Consider the following 15,329-nt stretch of genomic DNA (forward strand, 5'->3'; position numbering starts at 1 on the left):
CAACAACAGGGATACGATTACGGCGTCGGTCAACAGCGTGCTCCAAAGGTGTCGGTGATCGAGAAAAACGTACCGGTACCGGTACGCGTGGACGTGGTGAAACCAGTGCGGTACGTGGTACAGGTGCCGGTGGACCGGCCGCGCCCGGTGCACGTGCCCAAGCCGTATCCGGTTAAGGTGGAGAAGGATGTGCCGTATCCTGTCAAGGTGTACGAGCCGCAGCCGTACCCGGTGGAGAAGGACGTGCCGGTGGCCGTCAAGGTGCCGTACGACCGCCCGGTGCCTGTGCACGTCGACAAACCGTATCCCGTGTACAAGGAGAAGATTGTCCGATATCCGGTGTACAAGCAAGTGCGCGTGCCTGTCAAAGTGCCGTACGACAGGCCGGTGCCCGTGCACGTTCCCGTCGTCAAGAAAGTGCCGTTCCGGGTGGAAAAGCCCGTACCCGTGCCCGTTAAGGTGCCATACATCAGACCGGTACCATACAACGTGTACAAAAATGTGCCCGTCCCGTACGAGAAACCTGTCCCGTATCCGGTCGAGAAACACGTGCCTTATCCGGTCCGAGTTCCGGTCCACGTCCCCGTCCACGTACCCGTCAAGATCGAACGACATCGTCAACAAGCACATCAACTACAGCATCACGACCACTACGCGCAGCAACATCAACCGCAACCCGAAAAGTTCACCCATCAAGACGCCGTCGCAGATTTTGGAGGACACCACCACCACCACCAACAACAACAACAACAACAACAAGAGCAGCAACAGCATCACTTTGTCCCGGGCTTTAACTCGCAGCACAGCCACCATCATTCGTCGTTCTGATGGCTTGCGACACGATGACACTTTGATCGGGAATAATGATTTAATCGAAATCGTTTCGTCTTGTATTTTTAAGTAATTTTTTATTTTTTTTTTTAGTACGTAGGAACCTATGTATCCGAAACCTGTAAATAATTACTGTATAATAATAAAAATATAAATTCGTGTAAATAATACTACCGTATACTACCTATACATGATGAGAAAATATAATATTATTATCAATTTGTTGTTGAAATTTATCGATTTACATCGAAGTGGCCGCAATATCGCATGTAAGTTCCCGTACAGATACTGCTGCAGTCTACGTTCCATCGCAGTAGGTACATCTATACTGCAGTATGAGAAATGGACACATGAAACTCGTAATTTGTAACCTTGTAAGCAGTGTCTCGAGTGGTTTTGTTAGAGGACGTTTATATTAATGTCCATATTAGATGGACTTCTGAGTTCTGACAGCCGATAATCTTTTTAAATCATGTAGTAAAATATATGCATAAATACATTATATGAAGAAATGTTTTAGTTAATCTAAATGATTACAGAAATTCAATTTTCAAAAAAAATGTCTAATGTATAGTCGACCTCACGGATAATAATATAATATATACTAAAATACATATACCTATATATTATAAATATATTATATTATCCGAGAGCCGACCCGTCAACGTGGCTATATAGGATTTTTCTTTTTAATAAAATCAAAAAATATTTAATTAATTATTTGTTGTTCAGATTTTGAACAAAAGTTCAAATTTTTCTTAGAGATATCAGGAAAGTTTAAAGAGTAATTTGAGCAACGTTCGAAATTATATTGGGTGCCATATCCAATCTGACACAGGCAAATCGCTCATTACAATTGAATTAGTTAATCGAATGGCAAACGAGATACACCGATGCCGATTTGTCTATGAACTAAGGTAGATACTAGATTGGTACGTACCTATATAAAACTGAGATACGCCAATGTAACACTGTATTTTTGGCTGCATACAAATTGCGTCCCTAATATAAAATTGCGATTTGTGACATACTAATCGCGTCCCGGGTTTTCTATACTAGGTACTATACTAATTGCGTCTCGATAATATTTAAAAACTATTAGGTTCAATTACACGGACAACAAATAGCTGTGAAGCTTTCCATTCAAAATTTAACTGTATGTTTTATTCTGCTCATTCAAATATCTACGGTTTTATTTATACACTATAGTAACTTACAAAAAGATACTTGCATAAAATTTCGCAATTTATTCAAATAAAGAAAATAAGACGTGAAATGATTAAATACCACGTGAACGAAATAACACGGTTGGTCCGTTTTGATTTTGTCAAAACTGTATCGTTCAAATTTTTCTGAGCCATAAATAATATTATAATTAGTAATTACATATATAGGTAACTTATATTTTTACTATTTTTTATTTATTCTTTTATTTTTATATTTAACGAGAAAAACAATATTTTTGATGTACATATTTATGAAACAATAAAAATCAATATTTTTAACCTTGAGCAGTATAATATTTATAATATTTATTAAATGTTGCTATTGAATCTTAAATGGGAAAGAAAATAATGTATTTACATCGGACGCGATTAGTATAGTTGTTTAATATTATCGGGATGCAATTATCGTTTGCGCCGTTATTTTAGGTTTGTTCATTTTTTTCCTGTAAAATTGGGTTAAAAAATTTGTAATAATATTTAGCTAATTCAAAATATATCAAAATAATATACAGCCGTTATTACAACCTTTATCGCTCAACGCACTGCTTAATTTTAATTAGAGTACCTACTTATTGATATAAAATAGAATTTGTTCTAATTTAATTTCTTATGCTTTTTACACTGAGAAGTAATGAGAGCCGAGTGAATGTCGATTGCCGCGTGTGATGCATTTGTTGAGCTATAACATTTAGCATATTATATTTTATGTTTAAAACGATTAGAATAAATTATAAACAATACTGACTACTAAAACTGTGACTATTATTTATTATAGGGTTCAGACTTTTAGTTTAAAACAGTTAAAGTATGATACTATAATCCAAAGATTCCTATAAAATATTCTCCTTGTGTTCATTAAAATGTATTAAAAATATGGATTTTCATGCAAAAATTATCAAACAATAAAAAAACTTAAATATGCATATTTTTAATTTTTTTAGAAAAAAAAAATTAATTATTAAAAAGGGAAAAGCTATTATTATAAAAATAGAACAGAAATACATTTATTTAACTATACTTGCTTAGTTGTATTAGACTTTATAGTTGTTTTTAACCAATTGTGGATATTTATAAAAATAAAAATAATAGATATAAAAAATAAAATCGTTAGAATTCTATTGTCTAGATATAAAGTATCATCGAAATTCAAGACCATCACTCTACATCCCGTAACTAAGTCTGGCACTTGCCATAATTAATCCCGTCTTGGCATCTTTGACTACTGGTAAAAGGTCCCACGCAATCATATTCATACTTATTGGTTTTGTGTAGAGAATTTATATTAGTGAAAACATAAATAATGTTCTATGCGCTCGCCTAATTTTATTTTCTATCATTAATTGTAATTATTTTTCAACCAAAAATTTTACTGTAAATAAACACACAAATAAAATGAATCCTGTAAAAATAATATTTCTTTATTTTAGTCAAATAAAAAATAAAATTAATTATTTATACAATCTTATAAATTATACTTATTATTAACGCATAGTAATATAACATATTATATTTATTATATTTAGGTAATATATAATATATTATTATTGCTATAGAAAGGTATTATAATGATTAAAATATAAAAATAAAATGAATGTAACTGTGACTGTCCGTCCTAGGTAGATAAATACAAAACTCACAATCAAATTTAATTCAGCAGAAAAGTAGAACACTGATCAGCTAATAATGGATTTTGCAGATGAGTTATGGAAGATATTATGTTTAGGGTGATATCTTGATGAAAGATTCTCTATGACATGGCTGGTCTGATTCCCACAGTACTGCGTCCACATACGATGTGAGCCGGGCGATCAGTGGTGCCCTGAACTCGTTTGGCGCGTCCTCCCACACCATGTTCATGGCCCGCTCAGCCACTTTTATTTTATCACCCTCAGACAGCTGTTTTAGATCATCCTTTACTCTAAGTTCCAGCAAATACATGGCCTTTGCAATTTTTGGATTTATGGTATCACATAAAGGATGCAATGTCTGGGCCAACGGCCATGGTAAATCTTGCAAGTTCTCCACTACCAGCACATTGTTTTCCTCAAGTGGCTTATTTAACTAAAAGACAAAAAGATCAATAAATTAAAGCAGCTGGAGACTAGAAAATCGTAAATTTAAAAAATAATAAAAATTTTAACAAATATATAGTTTTAAGGGTACCTACACAAGTCATATGCTATCTACAACAAAATGACTTCTTTTGTTGTATGCTATCTATGCAAAATAATGTATTCTGTACTTACCTAAATATTTTTATTGGAGCTTGTAGTTTTACAGTTTTTATAAAAATTATAATTTTTTTATACAAATACATCTTAAAAATTTTCAAATACATTAGTTGGATGGACTGAATGCCACAATATTTCCTGTAATTGCCTTTTAAGTAGGTTTGTTGTTCCATATGATCTAATACTAAATTTTTCTTTTACATGTCTCCCTTAACACTCAATTGTCTGTGTTTAAGCATTTTTAAGTGATTTCATGAATATCTTGCAATGGGAAAATGTGTAGATAACTTTATTAATATAGATAGCATATGACACCAATAAATTTACTGTAAATAGCATTCGAAACATGTACTGTTTAAAGCATAAAAACAAGCTCTAAATAATATGATTTAATAATTATATTATTACATTACAAATCAACCTTAATTCAATTATCTTATTGAAAAATAAACCTTTTTCAGTATTTATAATGAATATAATACAAAAGAAATTGAAAACAAAATCTTAATGATTGGTACTAAGGTTTCATGAGGATCTGATTTGTTACTCAGATTATTTAATTTAAAACGTGTAGTAGTCTAAATCTGTTTAATCCAGAATTTGATTTAATTGTGATGTTAAAGAAAACAGAAAAATTATGTAGGAAAAACGAGTTAGTTAATTCTAGTCTTTCAATTATTGTTTCAATAATAAAAAAAATAAGTTCATACTTTGTGTAAATAATTTAGTTTTTATAATCTAGTCACAGTAAATAAAAAATCGATTTTACATACAGAATAATCTATTCTGTGGTATTATAATGAATAGTCAATTGATAAGAATTTTATATTAATTGCTTTAAATATTGGTATAACTGTTAAATATTATATTACCTTTTCGTACAGCAAGTCTTGATGATTGAAGTCTGAATAACTATTCCATTCTGACCCGTTCATCCATAAACTTTTTTGGGAATTAGTGAATAGATATTTTTTTGCTGAAAAACTTGCATACGATGCTAAACAGTCAGTAGTCTTTTTGTTTGTGTCATCATGTAAAAGCATGAAAACAATTGGTTCACCTGGCTTTTGAAGCCGCGAAAAAGCACCACTTAATTTGTTTAATATGCTCCGCTGCAATGATGGAAATTGACTCTTTAATAATAACAGTGTAGACTTCAATTTATCTTCACTCAAACCATTAGTGTTAGAAATGTTCGTATTTAAAAAGTTTGGTAAAAGGATTCCTAACACTAAGAATACTGTTACTAAAATGATCTGAAATTTAGTCAAGATATTTCTAGAAGCACCAGCAGTCTGGGCATGTGATCTCATTTGATCTGAAAAAAATATTAAGCGTCAAAATATAATAAGATTTTGTCATAAATTAAAAGTTTTTTAGAATAACACTTCTAGTTTTTGGCTGCGCATATTTTTATTATATCTATATAATTCATGTATCTAACTATGAAGTGGTAGATTAATAGTTTTGAGATGAAAAATGTTTAAAAACATATTAATGGTAAATTAATTTTTTTACTAGGTATTTTATTAGTAGATAACAGGAAAACATTCTCATAATTATTATAAAATGTCAAATTAATCAATTTTTTACAAACAGACATTGGGAAAGGCAGAAATCTTCAAATCTCAGAGGCTTGAATTTAATCAACTTTTTGAAATTAAATGGAAAATAAACAAAATAAAAAAATATGTATAGTAATTTTTTACATAACATGGTTTTGTTTACTATCGTAGAATGAATCAATAAAAATGATGGGCTATTATAAATCTTAGTATACCTAGATAACCTGTATATCAATTACAAAACTTTCAAACTTTTATGTTTTTAATTTTGAGTAACAAAAATAACTGTTATCAAATCAATTAAAGTTGTATTATAAAGTAAAACCAAGCATAAAATTTACATAGAAATCAATTAATTGCATATTTATTATTGAAATATAATAATATACTCACTATGATTTTTATATTTCATATTTTGCCATTTTAAGGATCGACATCTTACACACTGGTCACGAACTAAATCAGGATCTTTTTTGAAGTTTTTTAAAAATTCTTGAAAATCTTTGTAGTCACCATAATTTGTCTTCATTTGTTCAATAAACTCTGGACTATAATCATTAACTATGGTTTCACATGAGGAACACTGCAATCAATTAAAACAATATTATGATTATTAATGATTTTTAAAGTTATTATTGAACATTTTTTCAAATAATTAGATTTGATTGATATTTTACAATGCTTAGGTATGTAAAAAACATAGAATTAAATATTAAATACTTAGAAGTACCTACACGATCTACATAAATCATTGATCAAAACAAATAAAGTAAAAAAAAGTGTACTCACTTTTAGCTCAGTACTTGATATTTCCATTTCAATTCACTACAAATATATATTCAATAGTAGGAATTCGTACCAACAAATTATTTTGGCAGGTTTATAAGAAAATTTGTTGTCAGCTTAATACCTACTGAAAGGCGACTATTTACAATAAACGATATTTTCAAGTAGTTAATTAAACGAATTAGACTTGAAGTTTTCTATTACTGATATTTTCATTGTGGTAAGTGATGATTTAAGACTTTAAAGAAATCTAAAATATTGCAAGTTCAGTGATCAGTTTGATTTTTTTTTATTAGTTCTGTTTCTGTGTTAATAGTTATTAGGATTACTGATATGATAGATACTGTAGTTAAATTATCACAGAATACTGATAAGAGAGTAAAATCAAAATACCGCATAAATATGTTTTACCTAGATAACGAATTATTATTATTAATAATTATTAGTAAAGTTATTAATTCTAATTAATTTCAATACTTCACTTATCTGTACAATAGTAAATAAACTTAATTAAACTATTCAGTAGTAATGGTCATATGAGCCCGATTTTTCATTTAATACAGTAAATACAAATGATATAAATAACAGATTTCTGAAAAAAATGGATCCTAACATTCCTAATCGTAAGTTTTAGAATAATTTTTTTCTGTTATACATTTATTTGATAATAAGTAATATACTTAAATTTATTATATTATATCTATAAATTTTAAATACCAACTGAAACTACTTGTCTATTCTTTTATGGACTATGATTCGTATGTTTTGAAATTTTTAGATTGTCCAGGTACAAATAGCTCATCTGCCGGTCAAGTATCTGCATGTCAAGGATGTCCAAATCAAAATATTTGTGCTTCTGGTGTAACTCAACTTCCTGACCCAGGTTAGTGAAAATATATTTTAAGTTGTACATTTTTTTAAATGTAAATTTTCTGTTTTATTTTTGACCATTTAGCTTTAGATGTATTAAAACATCGACTATCTTCAGTAAAGTATAAAATACTAGTACTATCTGGTAAAGGTGGAGTAGGCAAAAGTACATTCACATCATTATTAGCTAGAGTATTAGCCAATGAAAATGAACAAAAAAATGTAATTATATTGTTATAATACACATGTAAACAATCTGATAATTTAATTATTTCTAATTGTTTTAATATTTAGATTGGAGTGTTAGATGTTGATATTTGTGGACCATCGCTTCCTCTTGTGTTTGGAGTTCAAGATGAAAATGTTTGTACTTTGTTTATTAAATAATTTTAGATAACATTTTAATCAATTTATTTTATTTCTAGATACATCAAAGTGGATCAGGATGGTCTCCTGTGGTAAGAATAATAGTAAAAATATTTATTTTAATATCATTTAATTGTTAATAAAATTAATTCTAATGTATTTTATTTTATATTACTATTTTAGTTTATTGAAGAAAATTTATCTATCATGTCTGTTGGGTTTTTGTTAGAAAGTAAGGATGATGCTGTAATTTGGAGAGGTCCCAAAAAAAATGGTGATTTTTGTACATTTTAATTCTTATAACATCAAAAATTATTACTGTTAGATTATATTTTCATAAATATTATTTTCTAGCTATGATCAAACAATTTTTGACTGAAGTTGATTGGGGTGACACATTGGACTATTTGATTGTTGATACTCCGCCAGGAACTTCTGATGAACACCTTTCATTAGTACAATTCCTTAAATCAACTTATAACTTTTCAGCAGTTGTTGTAACTACTCCTCAAGAAGTTTCTTTATTAGATGTCCGTAAAGAATTGGATTTTGCCAGAAAAGTGGGATTACCTGTATTGGGCGTGGTAGAAAATATGTCTGCTTTTGTTTGTCCCAAATGTAAAGTTACATCTGAAATATTTCCAAAAAATACCGGTGGTGCTGCTCAGATGTCACGTGAAATGGGTGTTCCATTTCTCGGATCAGTTCCGTTAGATCCTTCATTGGGACGATGCTGCGATGAAGGTGTCAACTTTATTCAACAACATGCTGGATCACCAACAGTTGTGGCTATTAAAAATATTGTTGAAAGTAAATTGATATGATATCTTATTATTGTATTTAAATAAAAATGATAATTTTCTTGTTCGTTGATTAATAAAATATTTCTATCTTTCAGATTTAACCATGAATCTACAATCAATTTAATAGAACTATGATTTGTTTTTGATTACATAATAATATACTAAAAAATATATTCGCTTACAAATGAAGACAGTTTTTTGTTTAAGAAACTGTTATAATATAGAAGATAAAATTTATTTTGTAATGATAAAAAATATTTTATAATTATTATACATTGATACATATGTACAATTTTATTGAATTATTTTTCTATGTGATAAATTATTTAAATAAACATAATTTTATATTAGAGTAATAGACATACCATTATCACATTTGGTGTTCATGGTCAAGAGAAAGTTGTTAACCAATCAAGATGTTATGACACAATGTTTTTATGATTAAAGAATTTTAATGTGGGCTCATATACCTGTTACTTACCATGAAATGAAACTAATAAAATTTGATCAGTTGGTTTGATTGTTTTACATTTAATAATTTTTATTCTACACAATCTTTTTAATTAACCACAAATATGAAGGTAAGACAATTTATTTTTTTATTTAAATATTCAATTATTATTCTAATTTTATGACATTTAAATATATAATTTTCACACTTCAGTTACAGTTTCTTCTGTATCTAGCTTTATGGAGCATAGTTTCTGTATTGGGTGCAAAATTTGAAGCTTTTTATCCAAGAGAAGCATATGGAGTAAGTAATGGAGCGTCTAGATCACCCCACGGCCATGGATCATTCTACAAGTACAGAAACCCTGCTCTTGTAGATGCTAAAAATTCTCCTGCTTATGGATATAGATTTGACGGGAAAAGGCGTTTCAATTTTGACAAATAATTGATGTACATATGTATTTAGAATTAGTATTACTGTATTGTTTGTCAATAATAATAGTAAACAAATAGTAAGAAAAAGCAGCAAAATATAGTGGTTCAAATAAAGTATATAAACTATAAAGTAACAAATTAATCAATAATTACTGACTGTATTACAATAAGGATTTAACAATAATAAAATAGCAATTTAAATTCATAGAATAATTAAACTTATTAATTAGATCCTCTGTTAATAAAAGAATCATTGTCTTAAATTTGATACAGTCATCATTTTTAAATTTATAGTATTATAAATTTATTTTAAAATAACAAGAATATTATGTAATAGAATTATTGATATTATTAGGTACGAGAGGTAAAATTTAAAAATATTTAAATACTGTTCATATCACTAGACCTGTAGATAATTATCTACTTTGATCTTGGGAGCTGGCTGTGAAAAAGGTGACAGCCAAGTTATGGAAACCCTGCCAAAAACAGCTTGTAAGCTCTTCCATTTAGATTTTTTCATCCAACGAGCTTCTTCCTTTTTTAATTGTTCAATACCCTGGAATATACATTATAATAATTATAAGAGATCATTGTTAATTTTTTTCAGGTAATTTTAATAACCTAATTTTTGCAATTAAATATTGTATACAAATAGATTTAACTGTAGATTAAATATTTGAAAATTAATAATATAAAATAATAGTTGAAACACATAAACATTATGTCCATTTACTAATTACATATTTTGGTCTTTTTTAAAGATATTTTTATACATTTATAACTTAATAAAATAAAACTGTTTATATATTAATGATATAAACAAAATGTTAATTTATTAAATACTATTTTTGTAGTCATAAACTAATAAATTATATATTTACCGTTTCATCAGAGCATATGGCTTGTAGTTGAGTGGCAAACATCACCATGGTGAATATTGCAAATAGTAATGCTTCAAAACCTAAAAATATTAAAAATACTACTGTTGCGGGAGGTGTATACCAAGAACATTGCTTCCATTCGGAATGTAGACACCAAACAAATTGGCTTACACACAAATATAATGCATGCATTGACATAGCAGCAATGTAAAGCTAAAGAACAAATTTTTTGAATAGTTAGAATATTGATTGTAGACATTAAAAAACAAATATATAATATAAATACCGTAAATAATACAAAAAATTTCTGGTTTTTTTCTCCAACACAGTTGTTAACCCATGGGCAATGATGGTCCATTTTTCTAATACATCTAAAAGTAATAATAAAATTAAATTATGGATGATTTATTTTATAAATTAAAAGTTATTTTAGAGAACCTTTGGCAAACTGAACAATGATGGGCTCGTGAGGGTTTAATACAACAGCATTTTGGACATTTATATATCACTTGACCCTCACGTAAACCTAAATTTTGTATCATTTCTTTTGTAGCATTTCCTTTTGGCACTGCTCCCTGAACAATGATATCAATATTATGATTTAATTAGATTATTTAAAACATAGTATAACAAGTTCAATCTTGATAGTTAATATACAAAAAATGATAAAATTTATGTAAGTAATAAACATTGCTATAATAATAACAAAAAAACAAAATGATAAAGTGTCCATGTAACATGTAATTATTACGTTTATTATGTGGTAACATTAAAATAAAAATCTATCATTAATATATCATAGTGATAATAAAGAAAAACTTGATGACCACACATTTTGCTATGACTTTTTTACTGACTTACTAAATTAGATTTATCTCAAGTTGTATTATAAAATAGACTAGGTATTAAAAAGCAATGTGTTGAATAAATGCATGAAGGTACATACAAAAGATACTTAATGTTTGTACTTTTTGTCTATACCAAAATTGTGCAGGTATTGTAACATAATATTATATGAAAACTACAATGAGTTTATGTAAACATACGGGATCTGTAAACATTGTACGAAGATGAGAAGCCATTGCAAGGAAAGCAAAAATTTGAAATATCACCATGTTGACACACTGAAAAATGGGATATGGACATGGTAGTAATGTGACAAAAGTCACTACAAACTCAGCATACAGTATCAACAGCCACGTGAATATTGCACAAATAATACCGCATATGTCCTGGAAAAACAAGGTTTATGAGTGCAAATATAAAAAAACATTTTTCATACTATTATTACCTGAATACACCACATGGAACCACCGCAGCATCGGTTGTGGGGATCTACTCCCTGGTTCGGGTAAAAAATCACTTGATCATTGTCGTCCATGGCGGTCACTTTTTATGCCACCCAGAGGCTCTTGAGCGACGTTCATTGCGCACGTATCAACGGTAGACTGCAAACCGACGGTATTTGGATAGTCATTTCAATTCGCTGTTGTACGTACATGGGCTATGCTGCTGGTAATGTTTATTAAACAAATATTGTTAACAATTAAAACGACGACAGTTGCATAAAGACTGGCGAGTTGTACAGATTTCGGTGGAAAATGATCGGAAACAGCAACGGTTACAATATCGCACTAGATGACGACGAACATCAACTACATGATTTCCATATTAAAATTTAAAATTTGGATGCCTTTTCTTATCATCTTTCTTTATCGCGTAGGTACAAAACTGATTTGTGCCTATTTCCACTATCACCAACACAAACGATAAACAGCACCAGCCTCCGCGGCACCGGCACGGCTATAGAGTTTGACTGTAGTTGCTAATGTTGCTATATTATAGAGAATTAACTAGGTACTAGATGTTGTATGTAAATATAAAAATATATACATATTATGTAAATTAATATTGATGAATATATATTATTTTAATATAATATAATAAAAGTATGTTGAAAACAATTCATAATTAATAAAGTAAATACAAAATAAATATCAACAACGTAATTTATTAATAAAATCGATAGGTACGAACACACATTTGCAAGGTTCGTTAACTGTTGCATGGTCCTAACCTATATGGCCGTGTAACATTTGCAGGATCACTTGTGTACACAATTAATACTATAATAACATCATCACGAATATAAAACCGAAAAAAATATTATTGTATAAACTGTTTATTCATACTGCCGATGAATTCATTGATCGTTCTCCGATAAAGTGATATAAAGTTGACAAATTGTGCTCGAGAATAATGTTTATGCGTACGGAATATAATAATTTATATTTTATAGGTACATGCCTACCTAATAATTATAATTTGGATATGTTTGAAAACAAAGCTGAATAGTTGGGGTAATTTTTTGATAGTTAAATATGCAAAATATATACTTTTTATATTTTGATTTATGTTCAGTTTATACTTAATTAATCACAACAGTAGGCACGTAAAATACTAGTAAATATTTTTTTAAGTTGTTGGCAAAACTATAAGTTTCTTTCTCGAGATCTGAAAACAAATATTAAGATATAAAGTACGATCATTCAATAAATGGAATCCTAAACATTATTAGTTTTTACTTATGGACGGGCGACTATGGTAATTGAAATTTAAAATCACAAGTCGATGTATGATGTGTCTAATGTTTTTTATGATGATAATTGTTATTGTTATTCTTTATATTTGTGTAAAGGACATTGGACATGAATCTTTTTCGCGATCACTAAACTTGTCTTAGGTGCACTCACTGACCCACACACCACTTATACAGTCCACACCGTTGTCTGGCAGTCTGGCGTCATCCAATACACTTGTGTCAAGCTGATGTAGTGGTGAGATTTAAAATTAAAAATATTAATACGTGTCTTAATTACTATTTGTATTCTGTATCCAATAATATCCAATCAATAGGAACCTATATGAAAATTATAAGTATTATAATATTTTTAAATAATAATATTTTCGTATAGTTATCTATTTCTACATAAGCTAAAAATGTGTGTTTTGATATTATAATGGATTTATTAGTTCCTATATATGATATGTATATAAAACAATATTATGTTTTATTGTTTTCTAATTGTCCTAATTATGTTTTAAAATATAGTAAAAGATTTTGACCTAACCTGGTATTAAAATTAATAAACATTTTAAATCAAGCAGACTGGTTAAATTCTTAAACCTTATGCATTTTTTCTAATTTTAAACTTAATTTAATATGTTGTCTAATAATTGCACAATGAACTACATATTTTATTTATCATTAATAAAAATAATTAATATAGGCAACTGTTGATTACTTTATTGAATAACGAACTTTATTTAAAATAATTTTCCTGGCTTAGTGATGACAACTATTGATGAATACCAAAACACGTTGATTGTTTTTTCCCCACGTAAAAATGTTGTTGTCTCTTATTTAATATTTTTTCGGTTATTAATTTAGATTTTTAACATTGAGTAAGTTTTATTGTAAACGTATGGAATAGTGTATTCGGGGGAGGGAGGCAAAATGGAAAAATTTTAGGGGTGGCAAGAGTGATGGATTGTGATGGTATTGATGAGAAAACTATCACATTCTAAATTAAGGAAAATTAGAAGATGATGTTCTTTTTTTTACATGCACAAAAAATAATTACAGTCAGTAAATATAGATTTATATAGTGTTTGTGAAATTTAAGTACCAGTCGTTGGTATTTTATTTAAATAACCTACAAACTGATCAATAATATGAATGTCAAACTATGGGCTGTTAAAAAATGTGGAATTGACGACTTGGCATCTACCAAGAAATGCATAAAAAAAATATAAATATTTATTGATGATAGTTCAGATTCTGACAAAAGTAATTCAACTAATTTTAAAATGATTACTCATAAAGTGAGCTTGAATAAAATTATTTTTGTGCTTAAAAAATAACTTGATGAAGTTATTGTAAGCTGTAATTTTTTATTTTGTTTGACAATAATGACAAACGTATAGAGATGATGCGCGAATAAACCAATGTATTTCAGGAAATATATTGAAATTGAGTAGGTATTAATAATTTTTATTCCGATTTCGCAAAGAAACGAACAGCCTAATTTGTTACCACTTCTCAACATTCAGCCTTATTTAACGAGAAATCCAGATTTCAATGTCATTATTGTAGTTTTTGCTTCAGAAAGTCAAGGGAGAAATTATAAATTTGGTATTGAGACTAGATTGTATTTATAGATTAAATATGTAGGTACCTACATTTGGTATTTAATAAATGTCCTTGTCTTTTACATACAGTTTTATAAAGTACCTAGATAAAAAATAAAAACATTATTTATAATATCATTTGCGTTATATTACTTGTTAATGTTAATCGGTAAGGGGGGAGATTACATTTTTTTCGCACCAAGACGCATATATTATTTTCTAAGTGCGTCACGACCGAACGTATGTTATTGTAGAGTGCAGACCATTGTGTGTGGTATTTCAGTTACGAGAAAATAGAATGTTAAAATCAAAACTGGTGGTTGACCGTGGATGAATGGTAATATTTTATTCATGAAAATCATACAAAAATGTTTATCCCGGTTTAAGTAAAATAAAATATGGCAACACTACACTGAGTAACGGATGAGTACCATATGAATATTTTGTCGGTGTTCCTATAGGCTATAATTGAAACATTTAATTGATTTGTTTGTCCATCCATGATTTTTTAATAATGTACGTGTACTACAGTACACCAAGTTTATAGTGTTCACAGTTAAATTTTAAAAACCTTCTCTAAGTGATATTGAAATTGCAAAATTAACATACAGCCTGCAGAAGTGTTTTATAAGATATTCGAATCATGCATGTTTTGGTAATGCTGCTATAACTATGAAGAAAATAAGAATATTTG

General features: G+C 28.8%; 4 protein-coding genes and 1 pseudogene across 4 annotated transcripts; 3 read left to right on the forward strand and 2 right to left on the reverse strand.

The window, feature by feature from the left end:
• Positions 1-1,023, forward strand: part of LOC112593661 — a 1,475-nt pseudogene extending 452 nt beyond the window's left edge.
• Positions 1,024-3,693: 2,670 nt separating this feature from the next.
• LOC112593256 lies at positions 3,694-6,951 on the reverse strand. Its single transcript, XM_025337623.1, has 4 exons — positions 6,643-6,951; positions 6,247-6,436; positions 5,161-5,606; positions 3,694-4,118 (listed from the first exon to the last, which is right to left on the reverse strand). Exons 1-4 carry the CDS (start codon positions 6,667-6,669, stop codon positions 3,777-3,779), a joined length of 1,005 nt encoding a protein of 334 aa, XP_025193408.1. The 5' UTR covers positions 6,670-6,951; the 3' UTR covers positions 3,694-3,776.
• Positions 6,952-7,083: 132 nt separating this feature from the next.
• Positions 7,084-8,867, forward strand: LOC112595194 (cytosolic Fe-S cluster assembly factor NUBP1 homolog). The gene is made up of 8 exons (XM_025340324.1): positions 7,084-7,262; positions 7,418-7,522; positions 7,595-7,731; positions 7,804-7,872; positions 7,935-7,967; positions 8,059-8,149; positions 8,230-8,685; positions 8,774-8,867. The coding sequence occupies exons 1-8, from the start codon at positions 7,241-7,243 to the stop codon at positions 8,800-8,802; spliced, it is 942 nt and encodes a 313-aa protein (XP_025196109.1). The 5' UTR covers positions 7,084-7,240; the 3' UTR covers positions 8,803-8,867.
• A 90-nt stretch (positions 8,868-8,957) lies between these two features.
• Positions 8,958-9,717, forward strand: LOC112595213. Its single transcript, XM_025340347.1, has 2 exons — positions 8,958-9,259; positions 9,343-9,717. The coding sequence occupies exons 1-2, from the start codon at positions 9,254-9,256 to the stop codon at positions 9,571-9,573; spliced, it is 237 nt and encodes a 78-aa protein (XP_025196132.1). The 5' UTR covers positions 8,958-9,253; the 3' UTR covers positions 9,574-9,717.
• Positions 9,718-9,876: 159 nt separating this feature from the next.
• LOC112595205 (palmitoyltransferase ZDHHC3) lies at positions 9,877-12,248 on the reverse strand. Its single transcript, XM_025340335.1, has 6 exons — positions 11,736-12,248; positions 11,491-11,676; positions 10,883-11,019; positions 10,731-10,815; positions 10,445-10,657; positions 9,877-10,119 (listed from the first exon to the last, which is right to left on the reverse strand). The coding sequence occupies exons 1-6, from the start codon at positions 11,823-11,825 to the stop codon at positions 9,964-9,966; spliced, it is 867 nt and encodes a 288-aa protein (XP_025196120.1). The 5' UTR covers positions 11,826-12,248; the 3' UTR covers positions 9,877-9,963.
• Between the last annotated feature and the right edge of the window lie 3,081 nt (positions 12,249-15,329).

This window comes from Melanaphis sacchari, unplaced genomic scaffold (assembly GCF_002803265.2).
Source record: "Melanaphis sacchari strain LSU unplaced genomic scaffold, SCAv2.0 Contig0_pilon_pilon, whole genome shotgun sequence".
Taxonomy (NCBI): Eukaryota; Metazoa; Arthropoda; class Insecta; order Hemiptera; family Aphididae; genus Melanaphis; species Melanaphis sacchari.